Source organism: Triticum dicoccoides, chromosome 2A (genome assembly GCF_002162155.2).
Source record: "Triticum dicoccoides isolate Atlit2015 ecotype Zavitan chromosome 2A, WEW_v2.0, whole genome shotgun sequence".
Lineage (NCBI taxonomy): Eukaryota > Viridiplantae > Streptophyta > Magnoliopsida > Poales > Poaceae > Triticum > Triticum dicoccoides.
In genome coordinates this window covers 567988211-568015929 of record NC_041382.1, presented here as the reverse complement: position 1 = coordinate 568015929, position 27719 = coordinate 567988211, and the positions used below count along the sequence as shown (strand labels likewise).

Sequence of the window (27719 nt, the reverse complement as noted above, 5' to 3'; positions counted from 1 at the left end):
ACTTTGTAGACATGACCGAGGCACATCTCCGGTCAATAACCAACAGCAGAACCTAGATGCTCATATTGGCTCCTAGATATTCTACGAAGATCTTTATCGGTCAAGCCGCATAACAACATACGTTGTTCCCTTTGTCATCGATATGTTACTTGCCCGTAGATCGTCGGTATCATCATACCTAGTTCAATCTCGTCACCGAAAAGTCTCTTTACTCGTCCCGTAATGCATCATCCTGTGACTAACTTATTAGTCACATTGTTTGCAAGGCTCATAGTGTTGTGCATTACCGAGAGGGCCTAGAGATACCTCTCCGATACACGAAGTGACAAATCCTAATATCGATCTATGCCAACTCAACAAACACCATCGGAGACACATGTAGAGCATCTTCATAATCACCCAGTTACGTTGTGATATTTGATAGCACACAAGGTGTTCCTCCGGTATTTGGGAGTTGCATAATCTCTTAGTCTAAGGAACATATATAAGTCATGAAGAAAGCAATAGCAGAAAAACTAAATGATCATTATGCTAAGCTAACGGATGGGTCTTGTCCATCACATCATTCTCTAATGAAGTGATCTTGTTCATCAAATGACAAAACATGTCTATGGCTAGGAAACTTAACCATATTTGATTAATGAGCTAGTCAAGTAGAGGCATGCTAGGGACACTCTATTTGTCTATGTATCCACACATGTACTAAGTTTCTGGTTAATACAATTCTAGCATGAATAATAAACATTTATCATGATATAAGGAAATATAAATAGCAACTTTATTATTGCCTCTAGGGCATATTTCCTTCAAAAAATTCCTAGGGTGTCAGCCGCACTAGGGTCTATTCAAACACATTTTCACCTGCCGATCTCAGTCGGTGAAGAAAGCCAACCCAGATGATGAAAAGACGCACGTGATCCAAATGTGCGGGGGTTAGGGATCCAAATGAGAGGTAGAAGTACTCCCCCCTTGACCTTTCCCGAGTCAGTTAGAGGATGGCAGTTGACTTGGTTTTACTGCAAAGACATCCCGACTCCCGACCAGTCGACCAGCCTCCCTCCTTTCACTCTGGATAGACTTCGCTGACCTTCTTCACTGGAAGTAACTGCGGCAGAGAAGGGTGAGGTGTCCAAGTTAGTCAACGCGGTCGTTGCATTAGTCCAGGGGGGTGACTGGCATGGATCTATTGGAGGTGTTTCTCTGTCGACGCATTCAACCTCTCCAAGCTCGTGACCACCCAACGTGGATGTACTCGGGTGTCGACGACACCGCTCGGGTCCACCTAGAGGAGGTCGCCGAGGAGACGGTGGCCCAGTGACTGTGAACCATCACTGGTAACAAAGAGAACCCTCGTGGAGCTAGGAGGATTTTACCATTCGACGTCAACAATGCTCCAGACGACGTTGATGTCTACTACACAACCTTCTTCTTGTAGACGTTGTTGGGCCTCCAAGTGCAGAGGTTTGTAGGACAGTAGCAAATTTCCCTCAAGTGGATGACCTAAGGTTTATCAATCCGTAGGAGGCGTAGGATGAAGATGGTCTCTCTCAAGCAACCCTGCAACCAAATAACAAAGAGTCTCTTGTGTCCCCAACACACCCGATACAATGGTAAATTGTATAGGTACACTAGTTCGGCAAAGAGATGGTGAAACAAGTGTTATATGGATAGTAGATAATAGTTTTTGTAATCTGAAATAATAAAAACAGCAAGGTAACAAGTGATAAAAGTGAGCGTAACAAAAGAAACTAGTGGGTGTGCATCCAACTCGCTTGCTCACGAATACCTAGGGCATTTTGAGGAAGCCCATCATTGGAATATACAAGCCAAGTTCTATAATGAAATATTCCCACTAGTATATGAAAGTGACAACATAGGAGACTCTCTATCATGAAGATCATGGTGCTACTTTGAAGCACAAGTGTGGTAAAAGGATAGTAGCATTGTCCCTTTTCTTTTATTTTTTATTTTTTTATTTGGCCTTTTTTGGCCTTTCTTTTTTTTATTTGGCCTTTTTTGGGACAATGCTCTATTGAATGATGATCATCACACTTCTATTTATTTACAACTCGATGATACAAGTCCATACTAGAACAAAGATGACTCTATATGAATGCCTCCGGCGGTGTACCGGGATATGCAATGAATCAAGAGTGACAAGTATGAAAGAATTATGAACGGTGGCTTTGCCACAAATACAATGTCAACTACATGATCATGCTAAGCAATATGACAATGATGGAGTGTGTCATAATAACCGGAACGGTGGAAAGTTGCATGGCAATATATCTCGGAATGGCTATGGAAATGCCATAATAGGTAGGTATGGTGGCTGTTTTGAGGAAGGTATATGGTGGGTTTATGGTACCGACGAAAGTTGCGCGGTACTAAAGAGGCTAGCAATGGTGGAAGGGTGAGAGTGTGTATAATCCATGGACTCAACATTAGTCATAAAGAACTCACATACTTATTGCAAAAATCTAGAAGTTATCAAAGCAAAGTATTACGCGCATGCTCCTAGGGGGATAGATTGGTAGGAAAAGACCATCGCTCATCCCCGATCGCCACTCATAAGGAAGACAATCAATAAATAAATCATGCTCCGACTTCGTCACATAACGGTTCACCATACGTGCATGCTACGGGAATCACAAACTTCAACACAAGTATTTCTCAAATTCATAACCACTCAACTAGCATGACTCTAATATCACCATCTCCATATCTCAAAACAATTATCAAGTATCAAACTTGTCATAGTATTCAACACACTCATAAGAGAATTTTATTATTCTTGAATACCTAGCATATTAGGATTTTTAAGAACATTACCATGCTATTTAAGACTCTCAAAATAATATAAGTGAAGCATGAGAGTTCATCTATTTCTATAAAATAAAACTACCACCATGCTCTAAAAGATATAAGTGAAGCACTAGAGCAAGCGACAAACTACTCCGAAAGATATAAGTGAAGATCAATGAGTAGTCGAATAATTATGCAACTATGTGAAGACTCTCTAACATTTAAGCAAAATAAAATAACATCTAAGAATAGCAAACATCATGTGAAAAAGCAAAAACTTAGGATCAATCGATACTAACCGATAGTTGTTGAAGAAGAAAGGTGGGATGCCAACCGGGGCATCCCCAAGCTTAGATGCTTGAGACTTCTTGACATATTATCTTGGGGTGCCTTGATCATCCCCAAGCTTGAGCTTTTGTGTCTCCTTAATTCCTCTCATATCACGGTCTCCCTAAATCTCAAAAGCTTCATCCACACAAAACTCAACAAGGACTCGTGAGATAAGTTAGTATAAACCATTGCAAAAACCTTATCATACTCTACTGTAGCAAATCACTAAAATTATTATTCACCATTTAATACTAAATGCCTCTTCATTTTTAATAGTCCTATCCTCAAATAGAATCATTAAAGAAGCAAACATATGCAAACAATGCAAACATAACAGCAATCTGCATAAACAGGATAGTCTGTAAAGAATGCTGCAACATCCATACTTCCCTAACTCCAAAAATTATTAAAGAAAATTGCCACTGTATTAAATTTATCAGAGCTTAATATGCAAAAGGTTTAAACATTTTATCACCTTCTGACTTTTCTAGGGAATTATTGCAACAGCGGTAAACTTTCTGTTTTCAAACAGCAACATGTATACTTGTAACATAGGCATAGTAAAGGCTATCAATGCCACTTTTATTGAAATAAAAGATGAAAAAAATTGTTCTAAATAACAGCAAGCAAATCCTAACAAAATAAAATGACGCTCCAAGCAAAACGCATATCATGTGGTAAATAAAAATATAGCTCCAAGTAAAGTTACCGATGAACGAAGACGAAAGAGGGGATGCCTTCCGGGGCATCCCCAAGCTTAGGATCTTGGTTGTCCTTGAATATTACCTTGGGGTGCCTTGGGCATCCCCAAGATTAGGCTCTTGCCACTCCTTATTCCATAGTCCATCGAATCTTTACCCAAAACTTGAAAACTTCACAACACAAAACTTAAAGTAGAAAACTCGTGAGCTCTGTTAGTATAAGAATATAAATCACCACTTCAAGGTAGTGTAATGAATTCCTTATTTATTTATATTGGTGTTAAACCTACTGTATTTCAACTTATCTATGGTTTATAAACTATTTTACTAGCCATAGATTCATCAAAATAAGTAAACAACACATCGAAAAACAGAATCTGTCAAAAACAGAACAGTCTGTAGTAATCTGAATCAAACGTATACTTCTGGAACTCATAAAATTCTCAAATAACTTGCTGAACCTGAGGAATTTATCTATTAATCATATGCAAAAAGAATTAACTAAATATCACTCTCCAAATAAAAATGGCAGCAGTTCTCGTGAGCGCTAAAGTTTCTGTTTTTGACAGCATGATCAACAAGACTTTCCCCAAGTCTTCCCAAAGGTTCTACTTGGCACAAACACTAATTAAACACATAAAACCACATATAAACAGAGGCTAGATGGATTATTTATTACTAAACAGTAACAAAAATAAAATTGGGTTGCCTCCCAACAAGCGCTATCGTTTAATGCCCCTAGCTAGGCATGATGATTCCAATGATGCTCATATAAAAGATAAGAATTGAAACATAAATAGAGCATCATGAAGAATATGACTAGTGCATTTAAGTCTAACCCACTTCCTATGCATAGGGATTTTTGGAGCAAACAACTTATGGGAACAAGAATCAACTTGCATAGGAAGGTAAAACAAGCATAACTTCAAAATTTTAAGCACATAGAGAGGAAACTTGATATTATTGCAATTCCTACAAGCATAGATTCCTCCCTCATAATAATTTTCAGTAGCATCATGGATGAATTCAACAATATAACCAGCACCTAAAGCATTCTTTTCATGATCTACAAGCATAGAAAATTTACTACTCTCCACACAAGCAAACTTCTTCTCATGAATAATAGTGGGAGCAAACTCAACAAAATAACTATCATGTGATTAAAAATTAAGATCAAGATGACAAGTTTCATGGTTATCATTATTCTTTAAAGCATACGTGTCATCACAATAATCATCATTGATAGGAGGCATGCTTTCATCATAGTAAATTTGCTCATCAAAGCTTGGGGGACAAAAAAATATCATCTTCATCAAACATAGCTTCCCCAAGCTTGTGGCTTTGCATATCATTAGCATCATGGATATTCAAGGAATTCATACTAAAAACATTGCAATCATGCTCATCATTCAAATATTTAGTGCCAAACATTTTATAGATTTCTTCTTCTAGCACTTGAGCACAATTTTCCTTTCCATCATACTCAAATATGAAAAAGATGAAGCGTATGAGACAAACTCAATTCCATTTTTTATAGTTTTCTTTTATAAACTAAACTAGTGATAAAACAAGAAACTAAAAGACTCGATTGCAAGATCTAAAGATATACCTTCAAGCACTCACCTCCCCGGCAATGGCGCCAGAAAAGAGCTTGATGTCTACTACACAACCTTCTTCTTGTAGACGTTGTTGGGCCTCCAAGTGCAGAGGTTTGTAGGATAGTAGCAAATTTCCCTCAAGTGGATGACCTAAGTGTTGGGGAACGCAGTAATTTCAAAAAATTTCCTACGCACACGCAAGATCATGGTGATTCATAGCAACGAGAAGGGAGAGTGTTGTCCACATACCCTCGTAGACCGAAAGCGGAAGCGTTAGCACAACGCGGTTGATGTAGTCGTACGTCTTCACGATCCGACTGATCAAGTACCAAATGCACGGCACCTCCGAGTTCTGCACACGTTCAACTCGATGACGTCCCTCGAACTCCGATCCAGCCGAGTGTTGAGGGAGAGTTTTGTCAGCACGACGGCATGGTGACGATGATGATGTTCTACCGACGCAGGGCCTCGCCTAAGCACCGCTACGATATGACCGAGGTGGATTATGGTGGAGGGGGGCACCGCACATGGCTAAGAGATCCAAGGGATCAATTGTTGTGTCTTTGGGGTGCCCCCTGCCCCCGTATATAAAGGAGTGGAGGAGGGGGAGGGTCGGCCCTCTCTATGGCGCACCCTATGGGAGTCCTACTCCCACCGGGAGTAGGATTCCCCCTTTCCTAGTAGAACTAGGAGCCCTTCCAAGTATTAGGAGTAGGAGGGAAGGAAAGGGAAGGGAAAAAGGAGAAGGAAGGAAGGGGGCGCCCCCCTCCCTAGTCCAATTCGGACCAGCCCATGGGGAGGGGTGCGGCCACCCTTTGAGGCCTTTCTCTCCTTTCCCGTATGGCCCATTAAGGCCCAATACGAATTCCCGTAACTCCCCGGTACTCCCGAAAATACCCGAATCACTCGGAACCTTTCCGATGTCTGAATATAGTCGTCCAATATATCAATCTTTACATCTCGACCATTTTGAGACTCCTCATCATGTCCCCGATCTCATTCCGGACTCCAAACTCCTTCGGTACATCAAAACACATAAACTCATAATATAACCGTCGTCGAACTTTAAGCGTGCGGACCCTACGGGTTCGAGAACTATGTAGACATGACCGAGACACGTCTCCGGTCAATAACCAATAGCGGAACCTGGATGCTCATATTGGATCCTACATATTCTACGAAGATCTTTATCGGTCAAACCGCATAACAACATACGTTGTTCCCTTTGTCATAGGTATGTTACTTGCCCGAGATTCGATCGTCGGTATCTCAATACCTAGTTCAATCTCGTTACCGGCAAGTCTCTTTACTCGTTCCGTAATACATCATCCCGCAACTAACTCATTAGTTGCAATGCTTGCAAGGCTTATAGCGATGTGCATTACCGAGTGGGCCCAGAGATACCTCTCCGACAATCGGAGTGAAAAATCCTAATCTCGAAATATGCCAACCCAGCAAGTACCTTCGGAGACACCTGTAGAGCACCTTTATATTCACCCAGTTATGTTGTGATGTTTGGTAGCACACAAAGTGTTCCTCCGATAAACGGGAGTTGCATAATCTCATAGTCATAGGAACATGTATAAGTCATGAAGAAAGCAATAGCAACAAACTAAACGATCAAGTGCTATGCTAACGGAATGGGTCGAGTCAATCACATCATTCTCTAATGATGTGACCCCGTTAATCAAATGACAACTCATGTCTATGGCTAGGAAACTTAACCATCTTTGATTCAACGAGCTAGTCAAGTAGAGGCATACTAGTGAAACTCTGTTATGTATTCACACATGTATTATGTTTCCGGTTAATACAATTCTAGCGTGAATAATAAACATTTATCATGATATAAGGAAATAAATAATAACTTTATTATTGCCTCTAGGGCATATTTCCTTTCACTAAGGTTTATCAATCCATAGGAGGCGTAGGATGAAGATGGTCTCTCTCAAGCAACCCTGCAACCAAATAACAAAGAGTCTCTTGTGTCCCCAACACACCCAATACAATGGTAAATTGTATAGGTACACTAGTTCGGCGAAGAGATGGTGAAACAAGTGGTATATGGATAGTAGATAATAGTTTTTGTAATCTGAAATAATAAAAACAGCAAGGTAACAAGTGATAAAAGTGAGCGTAAACGGTATTGCAATGATAGGAAACAAGGCCTAGGGTTCATACTTTCGCTAGTGTGAGTTCCCTCAACAATACTAACATAATTGGATCATAAAACTATCCCTCAACATGCAACAAAGAGTCACTGCAAAGTCACTAATAGCAGAGAACGAACGAAGAGATTATGGTAGGGTACGAAACCACCACAAAGTTATTCTTTCCAATCAATCCATTGGGCTATTCCTATAATTGTCACAAACAGCCCTAGAGTTCGTACTAGAATAACACCTTAAGATACAAATCAACCAAAACCCTAATGTCACCTAGATACTCCAATGTCACCTCAAGTATCCGTGGGCATGATTATACGATATGCATCACACAATCTCAGATTCATCTATTCAACCAACACAAAGGACCTCAAAGAGTGCCCCAAAGTTCTACAGGAGAATCACGACGAAAACGTGTGCCAACCCCTATGCATAGGTTCCCAATGTCACGAAACCCGCAAGTTGGTCACCAAAACATACATCAAGTGGCACGTGATATCCCATTGTCACCACGGATATTCACGGCAAGACATACATCAAGTGTTCTCAAGTCTTTAAAGACTCAATCCGATAAGATTACTTCAAAGGAGAAACCCGATTCATTACAAGAGAGAAGAGGGGGGGGGGAAGAAACATCATAGTATACAAATATAATAGCAAAGCTCACGATACATCAAGATCGTATCACCTCAAGAACACGAGAGAGAGAGATCAAACACATAGCTACTGGTACATACCCTCAGCCCCGAGGGAGAACTACTCCCTCCTCGTCATGGAGAGCACCGGGATGATGAAGATGGCCACCGATGAGGGTTCCCCCTCCGGCAGGGTGCCGGAACAGGGTCCCGATTGGTTTTTGGTGGCTACGGAGGCTTCTGGCGGCGGAACTCCCAATCTATGTTGCGTTCTGGAAGTTTTAGGGTATATGGAGTTATATAGGCCGATGAAGCACGTCAGGGGAGCCACGAGGGCCCCACGAGACAGGGGGGCGCGCCCCCCCATCCTCGTGAGCATCTCGTTTCTTCCTTGACGTGGGGTCCAAGTCCATCAGGTGTGTTTCCTTCCAAAAATAACTTCTCCAGTTGATTTCGTTCCGTTTCGACTCCGTCTGATATTCCTTTTCTTTAAAACACTGAAATAGGCATAAAACAACAAATCTGGGCTGGGCCTCTGGTTAATAGGTTAGTCCCAAAAATAATATAAAAGTGGATAATAAAGCCCAATATTTCCCAAAACAGTAGATAATATAGCATGGAGCAATCAAAAATTATAGATACGTTGGAGACGTATCAGAGGTCAGGCTCGATTTACCGAGTGTTTTTCTCAATACGCAATTGTTCATGAATCCGACTGATATTTGTAACTTATGTCTTGTAGGTTTTCACCAAGATGTACTCAATGGCGAACGGGGAGCAGCACCAGGAAGGAGTAGAGAGTGATGGTGAAAGTGCTGATTGGCAATATGCAGATGACAACAAGGATGACAACGAGGACTCTGGTAGCAGCGAGGAAGTCGACTCACCGCCCCGCTCTAAACAATGATCCAAACAGTCGCAAGACCCTGCGGGAGGATGTGGCAAAGCAATTCCACCGAGTGCGAAGGTTACAAAGCATACTCGGACGTCAACCCCAGACCCAACAGAGAAGGCCATGAAGCAGGCCAAAATTGTTCCACCCAAGCCTCGGAAGGCCCTGCCTAGGATTAAGGTGGCCGTGTTGGGGAACGTAGCAGAAATTCAAAATTTTCTACGCATCACCAAGATCAATCTATGGAGAAGTCTACCAACGAGGGAAGGAGAGTGCATCTACATACCCTTGTAGATCACTACGCGGAAGCGTTCAAGTGAACGGGGTTGATGGAGTCGTACTCGTCGTGATCCAAATCACCGATGATCCTAGTGCCGAACGGACGGCACCTCCATGTTCAACACACGTACAGCCCGGTGACGTCTCCTACGCCTTGATCCAGCAAGGGGAGAAGGAGAGGTTGGGGAAGACTCCATCCAGCAGCAGCACGACGGCGTGGTGGCGGTGGAGGAGCGTGGTACTCCAACAGGGCTTCGCCAAGCACCACAAGAGACGAGGAGGGAGAGGGGTAGGGCTGCACCAAGAAGGAGAGGAACTCATCTGTTGGCAGCCCCAAGTCCTCAAGTATATATAGGGGAGAGGGAGGGGTGTGCCCCACCTAGGGTTCCACCCTAGGGGCGGCGGCCAGCCCCAATCCCATCTAGGGTGGCGGCCAAGTGGAGGGGGAGAGGGAGGCGCACCAGGCATGGGCCTTAAGGCCCATCTGCCCTTAGGGTTTGCCCCCTCTTCCCCTTAGGCGCATGGGCCTTGGTGGGGAGGCGCCCCAGCCCACTTAGGGGCTGGTCCCTTCCCACTATTGGCCCATGTAGGCCTCTGGGGCTGGTGGCCCCACCTGGTGGACCCCCGGACCCCTCCGATGGTCCCGGTACACTACCGGTGATGCCCGGAACACTTCCGGTGGCCAAAACCATACTTCCTATATATTAATCTTTACCTCCGGACCATTACGGAACTCCTCGTGACATCCGGGATCTCATCCGGGACTCCAAACAACATTCGGTAACCACGTATATCTATTCCCTATAACCCTAGCGTCATCGAACCTTAAGTGTGTAGACCCTACGGGTTCGGGAGTCATGCAGACATGGCCGAGATAACTCTTCGGCCAATAACCAACAGCGGGATCTGGATACCCATGTTGGCTCCCACATGTTCCACGATGATCTCAGCGGATGAACCACGATGTCGAGGATTCAATCAATCCCGTATACAATTCCCTTTGTCTAGTGGTACGATACTTGCCCGAGATTCAATCGTCGGTATCCTGATACCTTGTTCAATCTCGTTACCGGCAAGTCTCTTTACTCATTCCGTAACACATCATCCCGTGATCAACTCCTTGGTCACATTGTGCACATTATGATGATGTCCTACCGAGTGGGCCCAGAGATACCTCTCCGTTTTACACGGAGTGACAAATCCCAGTCTCGATTCGTGCCAACCCAACAGACACTTTCGGAGATACCTGTAGTGTACCTTTATAGCCACCCAGTTACGTTGTGACGTTTGGCACACCCAAAGTATTCCTATGGTATCCGGGAGTTGCACAATCTCATGGTCTAAGGAAATGATACTTGACATTAGAAAAGCTTTATCATACGAACTACACGATCTTTGTGCTAGGCTTAGGATTGGGTCTTGTCCATCACATCATTCTCCTAATGATGTGATCCCGTTATCAACGACATCCAATGTCCATGGTCTGGAAACCGTAACCATCTATTGATCAACGAGCTAGTCAACTAGAGGCTTACTAGGGACATGGTGTTGTCTATGTATCCACACATGTAGTTGAGTTTCCTATCAATACAATTCTAGCATGGATAATAAACGATTATCATGAACAAGGAAATATAATAATAATCAATTTATTATTGCCTCTAGGGCATATTTCCAACAGTCTCCCACTTGCACTAGAGTCAATAATCTAGTTCACATTGCCATGTGATCACAGGTCACATCGCCATGTGACTAACATCCAAAGAGTTTACTAGAGTCAATAATCTAGTTCACATCACTATGTGATTAACACTCAACGAGTTCTGGGTTTCATCATGTTATGCTTGTGAGAGAGGTTGTAGTCAACGGGTCTGCAACATTCAGATCCCTATGTATTTCGCAAAACTTTATGTCATATCGTAGATGCTGCTACCACGTTCCACTTGGAGCTATTCCAAATGGTTGCTCCACTATACATATCCGGTTTGCTATTCAGAGTCATTCGGATAGGTGTTAAGGCTTGCATCGACGTAACCCTTTACGCCGAACTCTTTATCACCTCCATAATCGAGAAACATGTCCTTATTTTCTCCAAGGACAATTTTGACCGCTGTCTAGTGAACCACTCCTTGATCACCTTTGTACCCTCTTGCCAGACATGTGGCAAGGCACACATCAGGTGCGGTACACAGCATAGCATACTATGGAGCCTATGTCTAAGCATAGGGGACGACCTTCGTCCTTTCTCTCTATTCTGCCGTGGTCGAGCTTTAAGTCTTAACTTCATACCTTACAACTCAGGCAAGAACTCCTTCTTTGACTGATCCATCTTGAACACCTTCAAGATCATGTCAAGGTATGTGCTCATTTGAAAGTACCATTAAGCATTTTGATCTATCCTTATAGATCTTGATGCTCAATGTTCAAGTGGCTTAATCCAGGTTTTCCATTGAAAAACACTTTTCAAATAACCCTATATGCTTTCTAGAAATTCTATATCATTTCCGATCAACAATATGTCAGCAACATATACTCATCAGAAATTTTATAGTGCTCCCACTCACTTCTTTGGAAATACAAGTTTCTCATAAACTATGTATAAACCCAAAATCTTTGATCATCTCATCAAAGCGTACATTCCAACTCTGAGATGCTTACCCCAGTCCTTAGAAGGATTGCTGGAGCTTTGCCTACTTGTTAGCATTTTTCCAGGATTGACAAAACCTTCTGGTTGTATCTCATACAACCTTTCCTCAAGAAAATCGTCAAGGAAACAATGTCTTGACATCCTATCTGCATGATTTCATAAATAATGCAGTAACTGCTAACATAATTCCAACAAACTTTTAGCATCGCTACGTGTGAGAAAGTCTCATCGTAGTCAACTCCTTGAACTTGTCGGGAAACATCTTAACGACAAGTCGAGCTTTCTCAATGGTGACACTTACCATCATTATCTGTCTTCCTTTTAAAATCCATCTGCACCCAACAGCCTTACGACTATCAAGTAGTTCTTCCAAAGTCTACACTTTGTTTTCATACATGGATCCTCTCTCGGATTTTATGGCCTCGAGCCATTTTTTTTGGAATCCGGGCCCACCATCACTTTGCAATAGCTCATAGGTTCATTGTTGTTTAGCAACATGACTTCTAAGACAGGATTACGTACCACTCTGAAGTAGTATGCATCCTTGTCATCCTACGAGGTTTGGTAGTGACTTGATCCGAAGTTTCATGATCACTATCATAAGCTTCCACTTCAATTGGTGTAGGTGCCACAGGAACAACTCCCTGTGCCCTGCTACACACTAGTTGAGGTGACGGTTCAATAACCTCATCAAGTCTCCACCATCCCCCCACTCAATTCTTTCGAGAGAAACCTTTTTCTCGAGAAAGGACCCGATTTCAGAAACAATCCCTATTGCTTTCGGATCTGAGACAGGAGGTATACCCAACTGTTTTGGGTGTCCTATGAAGATGCATTTATCCGCTTTGGGTTCAAGCTTATCAGCCTGAAACTTTTTCACATAAGCGTTGCAGCCCCAAACTTTTAAGAAATGACAGCTTAGGTTTCTCTAAACCATAGTTCATACGGTGTCATCTCATCGGAATTACGTGGTGCCCTATTTAAAGTGAATGTGGTTGTCTCTAATGCCTAACCCATAAACTATCGTGGTAATTCGATAAGAGACATCATGGTATGCATCATATCCAATAGGGTGCAGTTATTGATGTTCGGACACACCATCATACTATGGTGTTCCAGGCTGTATTAGTTGTGAAACAATTTCCACAATGTCTTAATTCTGTGCCAAACTCGTAATTCAGATATTCATCTCTATGGTCATATCATAGACATTTTATCCTCTTGTCACGATGATGTTCAACTTCACTTTGAAATTACTTGAACCTTTCAATAATTCAGACTTATGTTTCATCAAGTAAATATACTCAGTATCTACTCAAATCATCTGTGAAGTAAGAACATAACGATATCCACTACATGCCTCAGCACTCATTGGACTGCGCACATCAAGATGTATTACTTCCAACAAGTTGCTTTCTTGTTCCATCTTACTGAAAACGAGGCTTTTCAGTCATCTTGCCCATGTGGTATGATTTGCATGTCTCAAGTGATTGAAAATCAAGTGAGTCCAAACGATCCATCTGTATAGAGTTTCTTCATGCATATCTACCAACAAACATGGTTCGCATGTCTCAATCCTTTCAAAAATGAGTGAGTCCAAAGATCCATCAACATGGAGCTTCTTCATGCGTTTTATATCAATATGACTCAAATTGCAGTGCCACATTTGTGTGGTACTATCATTACTATCTTATACCTTTCCCATGAAAATGTGTATCACTACGATCGGGGTGGTATTATTCAAATAAACAGAGTAACCATTATTCTCCTTAAATGAATAACCGTATCGCGATAGACATAATCCAATCATGTCTATGCTCAACGCAAACACCAAATAACAATTATTTAGGTTTTAATACCAATCTCGATGGTAGAGGGAGCGTACGATATTTGATCAACCTTGGAAATACTTCCAACACATATCGTCATCTCACCTTTTAGCTAGTCTCCGTTTATCCCGTAGCCTTTTGTTTCGAGTTACTAACACTTAGCAACCGAACCGGTATCTAATACCCTGGTGCTACTAGGAGTACTAGTAAAGTACACATTATAATGCATATCCAATATACTTCTGTCGACCTTGCCAGCCTTCTCATCTACCAAGTATCTAGGGTGGTTCTGCTTCAATGACTGTTCCCCTTATTACAGAAGCACTTAGTCTCGGGCTTGGGTTCAACTTTGGGTTTCTTCACTAGAACAGCAACTGATTTGTTGTTCCATGAACTATCCCTTTCTTGCCCTTGCCCTTCTTGAAACTAGTAGTTTTACTAACCATCAACGATTGATGCTCCCTTTTGATTTCTACTTTCGCGGTGTCGCGAATAGCTCAAGGATCATATCTATCCCTGATATGTTATAGTTCATCACGAAGCTCTAGTAGCTTGGTGGCAGTGACTTTGGAGAACCATCACTATTTCATCTGGAAGATCAACTCCCACTCAATTCAAGCGATTGTTGTACTCAGACAATCTGAGCACAAGCTCAAGATTGAGCTTTTCTCCCTTATTATGCAGGCTAAGAAAATCGTCGGAAGTCTTATACCTCTTGACGTGGGCACGAGCCTGAAATCCCAATTTCAGTCCTTGGAACATCTCATATGTTCTGTGATGTTTCAAAAACGTCTTTGGTGCCTCAATTCTAAACCATTTAGCATTACGCACTAAACTATCATGTAGTCATCAAAACGTGTATGTCAGATGTTCGCAACATCCACAGACAACGTTCAAGGTTCAGCACACTGAGCGGTGCATTAAGGACATAAGCCTTCTACTGTCTGCATAATTGCTACTATCAACTTTCAACTAATTTTTCTCTAGGAACATATCTAAACAGTAGAACTGAAGCGCGAGCTACGACATAATTTGCGAAGACCTTTTGACTATGTTCAGGATAATTAAGTTCATCTTATGAACTCCCACTCAGATAGACATCCCTCTAGTCATCTAAGTGATACATGATCCGAATCAACTAGGCCGTGTCCGATCATCACGTGAGACGGACTAGTCATCATCGGTGAACATCTCATGTTGATCGCATCTTCTATACGACTCATGTTCGACCTTTTGGTCCTCCATGTTTTGAGGCCATGTCTGTACATGCTAGGCTCGTCAAGTTAACCTAAGTGTTTCGCATGTGTTCCGAGGCCATGTCTGTACATGCTAGGCTCGTCAACACCCGTTGTATTCGAATGTAAGAATCTATCACACCCGATCATCACGTGGTGCTTCGAAACAATGAACTTTCGCAATGGTGCACAGTTAGGGAGAACACTTCTATTGAAATTTTAGTGAGGGATCATCTTATTTAAGCTACCGTCGTTCTAAGCAAATAAGATGTATACATGATAAACATCACATGCAATCAAATAGTGACATGATATGGCCAATATCATATTGCTCCTTTTGATCTCCATCTTCGGGGCTCCATGATCATCATCGTCACCGGCATGACACCATGATCTCCATCATTGTGTCTCCATGAAGTTGTCTCGCCAACTTATTACTTCTACTACTATGGCTACCGGTTAGCAATAAAGTAAAGTAATTACATGGCGTTGTTCAATGACACGCAAGTCATACAATAAATAAAGACAACTCCTATGGCTCCTGCCGGTTGTCATACTCATCGACATGCAAGTCGTGATTCCTATTACAAGAACATGATCAATCTCATACATCACATATCATTCATCACATTCTTCTTGGCCATATCACATCACATAGCATGCCCTGCAAAAACAAGTTAGACGTCCTCTAATTGTTGTTTGCATGTTTTACGTGGCTGCTATGGGTTTCTAGCAAGAACGTTTCTTACCTACGCAAAAACCACAACGTGATATGCCAATTGCTATTTACCCTTCATAAGGACCCTTTTCATCGAATCCGATCAGACTAAAGTGGGAGAGACAGACACCCGCTAGCCACCTTATGCAACTAGTGCATGTCAGTCGGTGGAACCAGTCTCACGTAAGAGTACGTGTAAGGTCAGTCCGGGCCGCTTCATCCCACAATGCCGCCGAATCAAGATTGGACTAGTAACGGTAAGCATACTGAACAAAATCAAAGCCCACAACTACTTTGTGTTCTACTCGTGCATAGAAACTACGCATAGACCTAGCTCATGATGCCACTGTTGGGGAACGTAGCAGAAATTCAAAATTTTCTACGCATCACCAAGATCAATCTATGGAGAAGTCTACCAACGAGGAAAGGAGAGTGCATCTACATACCCTTGTAGATCGCTACGCGGAAGCGTTCAAGTGAACGGGGTTGATGGAGTCGTACTCGTCGTGATCCAAATCACCGATGATCCTAGTGCCGAACGGACGGCACCTCCGTGTTCAACACACGTACAGCCCGGTGACGTCTCCTACGCCTTGATCCAGCAAGGGGAGAAGGAGAGGTTGGGGAAGACTCCATCCAGCAGCAGCACGATGGCGTGGTGGTGGTGGAGGAGCGTGGTACTCCAGCAGGGCTTCGCCAAGCACCGCAAGAGACGAGGAGGGAGAGGGGTAGGGCTGCGCCAAGAAGGAGAGGAACTCATCTGTTGGCAGCCCCAAGTCCTCAAGTATATATAGGGGAGAGGGAGGGGTGCGCCCCACTTAGGGTTCCACCCTAGGGGCGGCGGCCAGCCCCAATCCCATCTAGGGTGGCGGCCAAGTGGAGGGGGAGAGGGAGGCGCACCAGGCATGGGCCTTAAGGCCCATCTGCCCTTAGGGTTTGCCCCCTCTTCCCCTTAGGCGCATGGGCCTTGGTGGGGAGGTGCCCCAGCCCACTTAGGGGCTGGTCCCTTCCCACTATTGGCCCATGTAGGCCTCCGGGGCTGGTGGCCCCACCTGGTGGACCCCCGGACCCCTCCGGTGGCCCCGGTACACTACCGGTGATGCCCGGAACACTTCCGGTGGCCAAAACCATACTTCCTATATATTAATCTTTACCTCCGGACCATTCCGGAACTCCTCGTGACGTCCGGGATCTCATCCAGGACTCCGAACAACATTCGGTAACCACGTATATCTATTCCCTATAACCCTAGCGTCATCGAACCTTAAGTGTGTAGACCCTACGGGTTCGGGAGTCATGCAGACATGACCGAGATAACTCTCCGGCCAATAACCAACAGCGGGATCTGGATACCCATGTTGGCTCCCACATGTTCCACGATGATCTCATCGGATGAACCACGATGTCGAGGATTCAATCAATCCCGTATACAATTCCCTTTGTCTAGTGGTACGATACTTGCCCGAGATTTGATCGTCGGTATCCCGATACCTTGTTCAATCTCGTTACCGGCAAGTCTCTTTACTCGTTCCGTAACACATCATCCCGTGATCAACTCCTTGGTCACATTGTGCACATTATGATGATGTCCTACCGAGTGGGCCCAGAGATACCTCTCCGTTTACACGGAGTGACAAATCCCAGTCTCGATTCGTGCCAACCCAACAGACACTTTCGGAGATACCTGTAGTGTACCTTTATAGCCACCCAGTTATGTTGTGACGTTTGGCACACCCAAAGTATTCCTACGGTATCCGGGAGTTGCACAATCTCATGGTCTAAGGAAATGATACTTGACATTAGAAAAGCTTTAGCATACGAACTACACGATCTTTGTGCTAGGCTTAGGATTGGGTCTTGTCCATCACATCATTCTCCTAATGATGTGATCCTGTTATCAACGACATCCAATGTCCATGGTCTGGAAACCATAACCATCTATTGATCAACGAGCTAGTCAACTAGAGGCTTACTAGGGACATGGTGTTGTCTATGTATCCACACATGTATCTGAGTTTCCTATCAATACAATTCTAGCATGGATAATAAACGATTATCATGAACAAGGAAATATAATAATAATCAATTTATTATTGCCTCTAGGGCATATTTCCAACAGGCCGTGCGCATTGCTTCAACGTAAGTGCTTCTCTTCCTTATCTCCCATTGCCACTGTGAACTTCTTTACTTGCTTGACCGAGTGGAATTTGAACCTTTCAGTGCTGCTACTTCCGCAACATATATGGACATCGACGAGGAGCGGGGTGATGCAGAGACCGCAGACGCAACCACTTCTTGGGAGGTATGATTCCACAACCATGCTTTTACTGTCAGTAGTTTTGGCAGGCGACTAAAATCTTATTGTCGAGTGTTTTGCAGTGCCAACAAATGTTATCCATCTTCCAAACGATGATGATGAGGATGTTCCTCAAAGGAGTATAGGGAGAAGGGGCAGAGCTTTGAGCAGGAGGGAACCGCCAGCAAAGCGCCTCGCCCAGCATCTGAGCCTGTAGTTCAACAACTTGACGATCTAGTACGGGCTACTGTCTCTTTTGCAGATCCTCTGTCAACTGACCAGCCCTCAGTGTCGACTGCTCAAACTTCTGGTCCGATTGCACAACCTCAAGCTCCAACTCCACCGGCCACGTCATCGGTTCCCTCATCCACTCCGTTTGCTATGCATCACATCCCGGAGGGCCAGGTGGGAGCTGCCAAGGAAGCCATGATCCATGCGGGTCTAATGATGGACTGACTTAAGGTGGTGTATGACACCAGCAAGGCCGCCTAGACATGTAGGACACCTAGACAAAAATGTATTACTAGAGCCACCACCATCGAAAAATCTAAGTCACTTCTCAAAGCATTTCAAAAGACATGGCATCAAATCATAAAAATATAAATAAATAATATAATATATGAACAAAATACAACATATATTTTTAGGGACATTAGCACTAGTAGTGCATAGCAAAATAAGCACGTGTTGAAATTGAGCATATGCACAAGGCGCGCGCGGGGTGTGTGTGGGGGGGGGGATGATTTATGTCGCCCAAAGGTTCCATCCGTTTGGTCAATCGACATGTATCGTTGATGTGCTTGCCTCACAAGACCTTCGCTAGCCTCTGCTAGTCGCGCATTCCATCTTCTTTCTCTTCTCTACTCTATTGCTCCAAATCTCCTTTCTACCCAAAGTCTCCTCCCCTTTTCATAGCATGAATCTCCCGTCTTCATCTTCTCCCTCATCGATTTCACCTCGAGCATATGGATTTTTCTCCTCCCCTCCACCAATTTCATCTCCAATTGCTCTTTCCCATGGATTTCATCCATCCAGATCATGTGATATCATGTCCCTTTGATCATGGCGGCGCATATCATAAACCTATTATTGATTGACGTGCCATCAAGCTCGAGATGACACCAAGGCTATGGAAAATGGGTTTGGTTTGCCAGATCCGTTATCGATGGTGCTCCGGTGAGCACAGAGCAGCGAGACCTGTGGGTTTGGGTTTGCTAGATCTGGTGTAAGTGGGGCTCTAGCGAGTAAAAGGTTAGCACTTTTGAGCTTTGAATTTTGTAGAGGTTTTGTTTGAATGAATGTGGTTTCGTTGCTTATGTAGAGTTTTATTTTTTTGCATGGAAAACTTGAAAACTTTACATATTTTTTGACTTTTTTTGATGGGCTACATAGAAATTCTATTGCATACACATGCAATTTTTTCGATCCTTACACTTAGTTTTTTTCTTGTGTTGTAGAGATTCTTGACTAGGTGGAATGTATGAAGAATGAACATTCATTATAAGGTTGTACTCAAAATATGCAGATGCTTATTTTTTTTATTTTTTATCCAAAATTGGGCCTAAGTTAATTAGTTTTTTTTTCATATAATCCTAAGGTATTATAGGAAAATTTAATAGTGGATGTTGGAAAAAAATGAATTTAATGTTAACCATTTATTGAACGATGCAATGAAAAACATGATTGATTTCATTATCTATTACTTATTTAGAAGTATAAGTGGTATCCAAAGATATGTTTTCTTTGTACTTTTTAATGATTATTTAAATGACGTTTTAAAATCATAATAGTATAAGTTAGCATAACTTAATTAGTGTTCATATATATGGAAATCATGAAGGGTGTAATGCATATATGACATAGCATTAATATCATACTATATGTGCATTTTGTATTCAAGATTTTCCATATATATGAATATTAATTAAGCCCTATTAACTTATACTACCATTTTAGTGAGATTTTGATAACTATTAATGCTATGTCATATATGCATTACACACTTTAATATTCTCCATATATATAAACATTGATTTTTTATATTGCCATTTTAAGGCGGGATGCAAAGCAATCCTATCTTTGTATATCACTTACTCCCTCCGTCCATGAATAAGTGTACTTCTAGCTTTTGTCCTAGGTCAAAGTTTTAAAACTTTGACCAATTTTATAGGGAAAAGTACTAGCATTTATGACACTAAATTAATATCATTAGATCTATTTTGAAATGTACTTTCATAATATATCAATTTGATGTCATATATGTTATCACTCTTTTGTATATAGTTGGTCAAAATTTCAAAACTTTGACTTAAGACAAAAACTAGAAGTACACTTATTCGCGGACGGAGGGAGTAAATCTGAATAAATGTAGCACTTTATCTAAAATCAACATGGAGCATTGACGAAGAGTAGGAGTATCGTATACTCAAAAGAGTATTCGGCATACCGTCTTTAATAGGAGTAAGATTTTGCAGATACACTACATGAACACAAAACTAAGTGATGATCATTTATATTCCCATTGTAAAATGCGATTTAGATATCACCGAAGAAATCCAAGTGAATCCTATTTTTAGAAAGCAATTTCCCTCGGAATAAATGGTATGTATTGAATTCTATTCTATTTTACTTTCTTCCCCGTCTCCACTATCAAAACTTTCTAATAATATATTGTGGACTACAGCACAAAATAAAATAACTTAGAGCCTTTTCCAAACAAATAAACTTAGCAACAGCATCCATTCCCCACAAATATCAAATGCAACCCTTACACTTTGAACCATTCTCGTCACAACCTCACTGCATTGTCCCTAGAAAAATCTAGTACAAAGCAAAACATATTTGAAATGGAAAATGTAGCAGCAAGAAACGGTGAATGAGAAGAAAAGAAAAGAATATGCAGAAGTCGGTGGGCTTAAATAACGAACAGCACGTTAGAAAATCCGCAGGGCCTTCTTCTCGAAGCGATCCTCGTTCGCAGAGCCAGGGGCGGCAGCGTAAATACACGACGACACCACCTAATCGAGATTTATTGCACTGCTCTCGTCTCCGCTCACGCACCGTGTATTTAAGTCTCCTCCACCCGCTCCGGCCCCCTTTTTTATATTGCATCTCGGAATTCTTTGGGTCCTCGGGCTCGCCGCGATCCCGTTCTCGCCGGCCCCCGCTGCCCCCGCCGATTCTCCCGGGTTTTCTGGTCCAGCCGGGCACGCAGGCAGGGAGGACTCGCCAAGAGAATTGCGGTGCTTCGGCCAGCAACACACGGGAGGAGGAAAAGGTCAGTCCTCTCCTCAGTTGGTTCCTTCGATCCTTCCTTCCTTCTCCACTCCCTCACTTGTCTTGTTCTCTTGTTCTTCACACCCCATGGTGTGGTAGTGCTCTGCTCCGTCGTCCATGGCCGGTTCTGCATGTGAGCCTCTCGTCCATGGCCGGCGGCTCTGCATCTTCTTCCCCTGTTTCCACCCGTCTTTTCCCTTGACGAATTTTGATCTGGATTGGTAGGAGGGATACAACATAGTGCCGCCATCGGGAGTAGGCCGACAGAGCCGCCGGCCGGCGTATCATCCGAGAGAAAGGGGGCCAAGGTAGCGATCTTCCCCGACTCCCCTCCCTCTCGTCCGCTACTATTCATCGCCCTACAACCTACATACATGCGGTTCCGTTCTCGCCCGCTGCATGTATTTACTGCGGTGGGGGGCCGGCGGCACAGCCACCGCCGTCCTGCGTATTTAATACTCTTCGACACCGCCGGACGACGCATCAGAGTTCCCACGCCGTCGCTCTTGTCTCGGCCCCGCCGCCGTCCGGCCGCGTCTCTGCTTCGTTTCGTGAGAGGGAGGGAAACGTCGGGGGATTGTTCTCGACTTGTGATCCAGGTTTCCGGCCTCCCTCCCTCCCTTTGCTTCCTCTGCTCCAATGCTACTTTGTTCTTTTCTCTTTCCCGTTTGTCTCTGCTCCAAAATCTCCAGATCCTTTTCAAGCATGGTGTTTTCAGAGGTTCAACTGAACCCATCTTCTTTTTTTCTGTCCCTCCTCTTTTGTCCGTATAGTACTAGCTTGTGCGGAGGGTGCAAAGTAAAGTGCCTGGTTTTTATCAGGACAGACAACACTCTTCCACACCAACGAAATCCACAAAGCACGGCGTCTGTCTGCGGATAAATGGGCACTGCCATTAGCGTTAGCGTCGGTGGTTAGGAGCTCTAGCTCTTTTGTTTTCTCCGATCTGCTCCGCAGGAGGCAGGCATGGGCTCTCTTTTTTCCTGGATGGATGGATGGATGGAGCATTGACTTGTGGATCTTACTTTTGCTTTTTTTAATGGCAGGAAGTAATCAGCTCTGTTCCCCAAGGCATCTCCTCACGCATGGCTAGGCCGTAACGAGATACACCGTGCAGATCATGAAGATAGGTAATAATAAGCGAGGGAGGCTCCCTCTTCCTCTTCCATCAATCTTCTTGTACTGTTGATTTCGTTATCCGCGACGATGTACGTACGACATTCGCTTATCTGCAAGAAATAATCTGTACATGATTCTAGTATATGTTTTTTTATCACTACATTGTAGTACTAGTATGCTTTGAGCGGTAGTACATGGTTGGTGAACTGCAGTCTTATGTATTCAGACTTCAGAGGTTGTCGTTGCACACTGCATATATTGGCAGGGAAGTGGAGATCACACCTATTTTTACCAGGCTTTTTTGAGCTGGAAATCGATTTTTTTTCTTAACTGGATAGAGCTGAGATTGATTGGTTTTTTAAAAAAGAGCAGAAATTAATTGGTTTAGCGATAGATTGATAGCATATACTGATTACGTTACATTTTTGATACACTGATTGATTTTTGAATTGCATATACTGATTGATAGCTTGTGTGCATCATTACCATAGATCTCACTTTGTTATTCCATGAACACAAGTAAATGAAACATCTAGTCAGTAGTCACTCGATGGCTTACGATGTAGTATGTCTCTTATCATTTGCCATACTGTAACTAGGTTTCATCTTGTATCGATTTTTGTAGAGAAGGTTTCATCTTGTATCTATTTTTCTAGAGTACCTTCGAGGAACTAGGTCCTTTTCAACCAAGGAGAATAAAAACACCCAAATCCTAGTTGAAGAGGACCTGAACCAGGGGCTAAATTCCTCATTATGTATCAGTTCCTATCAGCCTTTTGTCTTTTGATGTGACCAAAAGGCAGTCATCTATTCCCTCATCTTCTTTGGTTGGAAGATTGTCAAGTGTCAATTCTCATTTCAAAATTAATATTTTGGCTAGTGTTTTTTGTCTTATTCTTTCAACACTACCAGCAGCCTCGCTTAACTTAGAAAACTGCATTGTCTCTGTCACAGAGACATTGTGAATGAAAACTTAATGTCTTCTGATGGTTAAAGTGACAGTACAGCTAAATGATAGGGAACCAACGGCAGAACTTACGACTTAGCGTGGGTTCTCTTTTGTTCATTCCATCATGATGGTATCTCTTGTCCGTTTGAACCTTTTATGGTCTTAGTAATTGCTTGACTGTTCAAATCAGAAACCATCAGTGTTAATTGTGGTACAGATTGTTGACTTGTGAACTAGTCTTCTTTTTTGTTCACACTTCACACTTTTAATGGTTGATGATTTTGATGTCCTCGTGCAGATAATGAAAGGCCTTACCATACCAATGCTTTTCATGAGCTTTTAGGCAGTGGTGGCCCTAAAGTAGACGGTGAATCTGAAAGGGAAACTAAGGACAATCTTTTGGAAGATAAAATGGTTGAACAGACCAATCCATCAGAACATGGTTTTGTGAAAGCTGAGCATGAGAAGGGAGGTAAAACCAGAAAAATACGGATCGAGGATGTTTCTTATGACAAGGATGTTGTTGAGATCAGCCTGCCAAGTTCTGTGGTTTCTTCGGATTATGGTGGGCATTTTGTCAAGGATGTCTGCATTGATGAGGGAGTGCTTGCTGATCAAAAGGGTTCTGGAGAGAAGGTAGTAAGTGAAAAGGTGTGCCCAATCTTTGATTCTTCAATGGCCGATGCAAATGGTGATCTGAAGGAAGACATAAGAGTTGATCCTGTGAAAACTGCACATAAGTCACAGATAGTTCCCCTTCATGTCGTGCATGCTACTGATGGTAATACTATGGAAGAAATAAGAGCTGATCCTTTGAAAACTGAACATGAATCAGAGTCACAAATTGTTACCCTACATGTTCCATGTGCTACTGATGGTAATAAGATGGAACAATATTCTTCTGGCGAAGCACATGATCTTGAAGGCAACAAGACTACAGATGAATTTACCAATGTAAACGATGAGAAATCAAGTCCTAGACAGTTACCAAGTCATGAAGCTGCAAAACAGTGCCAGCAGGTGGGCACAGTAATTTCTGAGACCTGTGAAACTCACAAGCCATTTTGCGATGGAGAAGCAATTGATGAGGTATGATAGATTTACAGTATCACCAATCTGCTCTCATAAAATATATGATTGCCCTAAACATGTACCGCAATTATTTGGTGACTGACCATACTAGCAGAATTTAGTTGATATGCTTTAGTATCATATAGATATGTTTTTTGGTTCAATGATCTGTTCCAGGAAACTAGTCTTGCCACCTGGTGTTCCTATTCGGATCAATAAATGCAATCGAATGTTAAACTAAAATTATTTTTTTGTTATTATATCATTTATCTCCATATTCCGCCTCTCAGTATGATTACTGTCATTACAGGTAGCATCAAATGATTGTCATGAAACTGGATCCAGTACTGCACCAGAGTCCAGTTCCCTCGGTGGTTTACCAGTTGAATCAACTTCTGATGGGCTATCAGCTGCAATTCCTGAAGAAGATGGTGCAGAATTAGATAACAGAGGATTGAATCCAGCTAATCACTACAACCCTTTTATCGCCTACGGATCTTTAGAGGACACATGGGAATCCAAGTACGCTCTACCTACCATTGTCGACGATGTTTCTGTTGTACCCATGTGTCCTGTTGGAAAGACAGATAGTTTCAGTGATATTGTCAACGGTGGCGCACTGGGAGGTTTTGATTATGTTGAGACAGCTGAATCCAGAATTGGAGACAGTAGTAGGTTAGATTCTGTTGGAGCACGTTCAAGCAGGCTGGGAGTCCAAGCATCTGAAGAGAGCCATGATCAAGGAGGTCTTGTCGAAAGAACAGATAGTTTTAGTGACATCATCAAGGGTGCACCAGGTAGATTTGATTCTGTTGCAGCAGATGAAACCAGAATCAAACACAATAGACTAGATTCTATAGAAGAAAGTTCAGGCAGGTTGGATGTCCAAGCATCTGAAGAGAGCAGTGATCAGAGAGATGTCGGTAACAAGATGAGAATTGATGGAGCACATGGTGCAGAGCCTAGTGATGTCAAGAGTGAGAACCATCCGAAGTGCGAGACCGGTGCTGTCGAAGATGAACATGACTTCAACCCAAGAGACATGGGGGATGGCACAAAGACAAGGGAGGAAAGCAACGGCGGCGAAGAGAGCTCTACGGTTTCGCAAACGGAGTCGGCGGTACAGCAGAATGGACCTGATGGCGCAAAGTTGACGACTCGGGGCGGCATTCGCAACCCCTTTGAGTCGAGCTTCTCTGGAGCAAACATCACGCTGGACGCGGTAGCGCCCTCTGCTCACATTGGCAACACTTCTCTTCGTTCGGATAGCAGCACGACGAGTACTCGGTCCTTCGCATTCCCAGTGTAAGTGAAGACATCTGAATAGTATCACCACTACATTCTTTTTTCTCAAGTAACATAAACTCATATGTGTTGATCCACAGGCTACAGACAGAGTGGAACAGCAGCCCGGTGAGGATGGCAAAGGCGGACCGCAGGCGTTTCAGGCGAGACCGGGGCTGGGGTTACAGGGTCCTCTGCTGTAAATTCTGAGAGCATTTTTTTTAACTGTCTGATGAGTCTAGCTCATGGCCGGCGGCCTCGCGCCTGAGCTAGTGTTAGCCAGCCCATGTTAAATTCATTCAAATGTTGATCGTTTCTCCCCTTCCTTGCTCTTCTCCCCCCACATGCCCTGCTCTTTTATTTTTATTTACAAATAGCAGGAGGTTGATGGCTTGTCGGATTCGCCAGTGGCTTGTAATTTGCAGAGATTGTGAGTGAGAAATGAAGAGGTATAGCTTTCTTTCATGTACTACTGCCAGCATTCCTGATTGCTTATACATACATGTAGTGCGACACGAGCAATGATGCCCAAAACAGAGCAAGAGTCGAAGCTATTACACTCACCAGAACGAGTTCAGTTTGCCATGACCCGAATGTGAACAAGCAACAAAATAAGTTTGGCACACATAGAACGCTGATATTCTGCAAACCTGATTACCGGTGGACATATAGGACATTACATGTAGATATAGCATACCCCCAAGCCTGCACATCCGGCACAAAACTGCCCCTTTTTCCGCACGAACTCCTGCCAGTAGTCCTTGCAGAAAACAGGGCTAAACCTGATGTCCATCTTGGATGCCAGATTAAGGCTGACCAGCTAATGATACACTGTAGTACCAACTTGACGTTCTTATATTATGGGACAAAGGGAGTATTTGGGTATCCTGCAAGCCTGCAAATCTAGCTGAGTAGTTGTAGTAGTAGCAGTAGTAGAGCAGAGAGCGGCTCTGGCTAAGCTAAGCTTCTTGTAACTATGTATTCTACCTAGCTGCGCTGCGGGGAAGGTCTGACGGACTTAGGGCTTGTCGTCGCGAGGCTCGTCGTTGTGAATGGGCTTGCGGCGCCTCGCCCTCCACGCGTAGTCCCTCCTCAGCATGTCGTGCAACTCGTCCGCCGCGTCCACCCGGTGCCTCCTCGCCGCGGGCAACTCCACCGTCCTCACTGGCCGTGAGCCGCCGGCGTTCGAGACGGGGACGGCCTTTCCTGCGTCATCACCAACCACCTGCTGCCGGCCTCCTCCGATGTTCAGGCCATCTTGGGCCTCTAGCAGCACCACTGCAGAGATAGTAATACAGTAGCGCCACGATTTAACAAGGGATGTATGCAAATCTTACCATCTCAACAAAGCCAACAAAGTAACAAAGGAGGAAAATATATACAGATATAGATATGTCGATAGGTGAAGAGAAGACAGTAAGGAACTCACCATGGCGAGCACAAGCAGCGGGAAGGTAGAGCGTGAGCAATAACGAGGCGAAGAGCAAGGCAAAAACGAGGACTGCACCACTGATCCGGGTGCAGCTCATGGTGTTCTATCTTTTCCTGCTATGTGTGTTCGTGTGTCAATAGGAGTTGAAGAGAAGGTACAGGGTTGGGTTTTGTTGAGGTTTTATAGGGAAATCAGTGGCCAGTGTTTTTAGGCTGGCTGGCTTGCTAGAGTCTAGGGATAGACATGCAGTCAAAGCTAGCTGAGGTTAATTTTACTTAACGAACCCCCAGGCAGGACTTGTTTAATGCTCTGCTCCTACTTGTGCCTGATCAACCCAAAGTATCCAAGAGCAGAGACATAATCTCACTCAGTATGTGATGGTCCTTAGAGCATCTCCAGCCGTTGAGCCTTCAAGAGGCATTTTTTTCGCCCTTTCGGGGGTTCTGGCGAAACATTTA

General features: G+C 43.3%; 2 protein-coding genes across 4 annotated transcripts; one reads left to right on the top strand and one right to left on the bottom strand.

Annotated features, from left to right (window-relative positions):
- The first annotated feature begins 21212 nt into the window (after positions 1–21212).
- On the top strand, positions 21213–26298 carry LOC119355428. 3 transcript variants are annotated; one of them, XM_037622233.1, is made up of 7 exons: positions 21213–21407; positions 21506–21539; positions 21632–21714; positions 22453–22536; positions 23773–24563; positions 24856–25850; positions 25931–26298. In XM_037622233.1, the coding sequence occupies exons 4-7, from the start codon at positions 22527–22529 to the stop codon at positions 26037–26039; spliced, it is 1905 nt and encodes a 634-aa protein (XP_037478130.1). In that variant the 5' UTR covers positions 21213–21407; positions 21506–21539; positions 21632–21714; positions 22453–22526; the 3' UTR covers positions 26040–26298. The 3 variants fall into 3 exon arrangements, with proteins under 3 accessions (XP_037478130.1, XP_037478129.1, XP_037478131.1); XM_037622232.1 differs by lacking the exon at positions 21506–21539; XM_037622234.1 differs by lacking the exons at positions 21506–21539; positions 21632–21714.
- Positions 26299–26469: 171 nt separating this feature from the next.
- On the bottom strand, positions 26470–27686 carry LOC119359593. Its single transcript, XM_037625724.1, has 2 exons — positions 27259–27686; positions 26470–27107 (listed from the first exon to the last, which is right to left on the bottom strand). Exons 1-2 carry the CDS (start codon positions 27356–27358, stop codon positions 26848–26850), a joined length of 360 nt encoding a protein of 119 aa, XP_037481621.1. The 5' UTR covers positions 27359–27686; the 3' UTR covers positions 26470–26847.
- Positions 27687–27719: the final 33 nt, after the last annotated feature.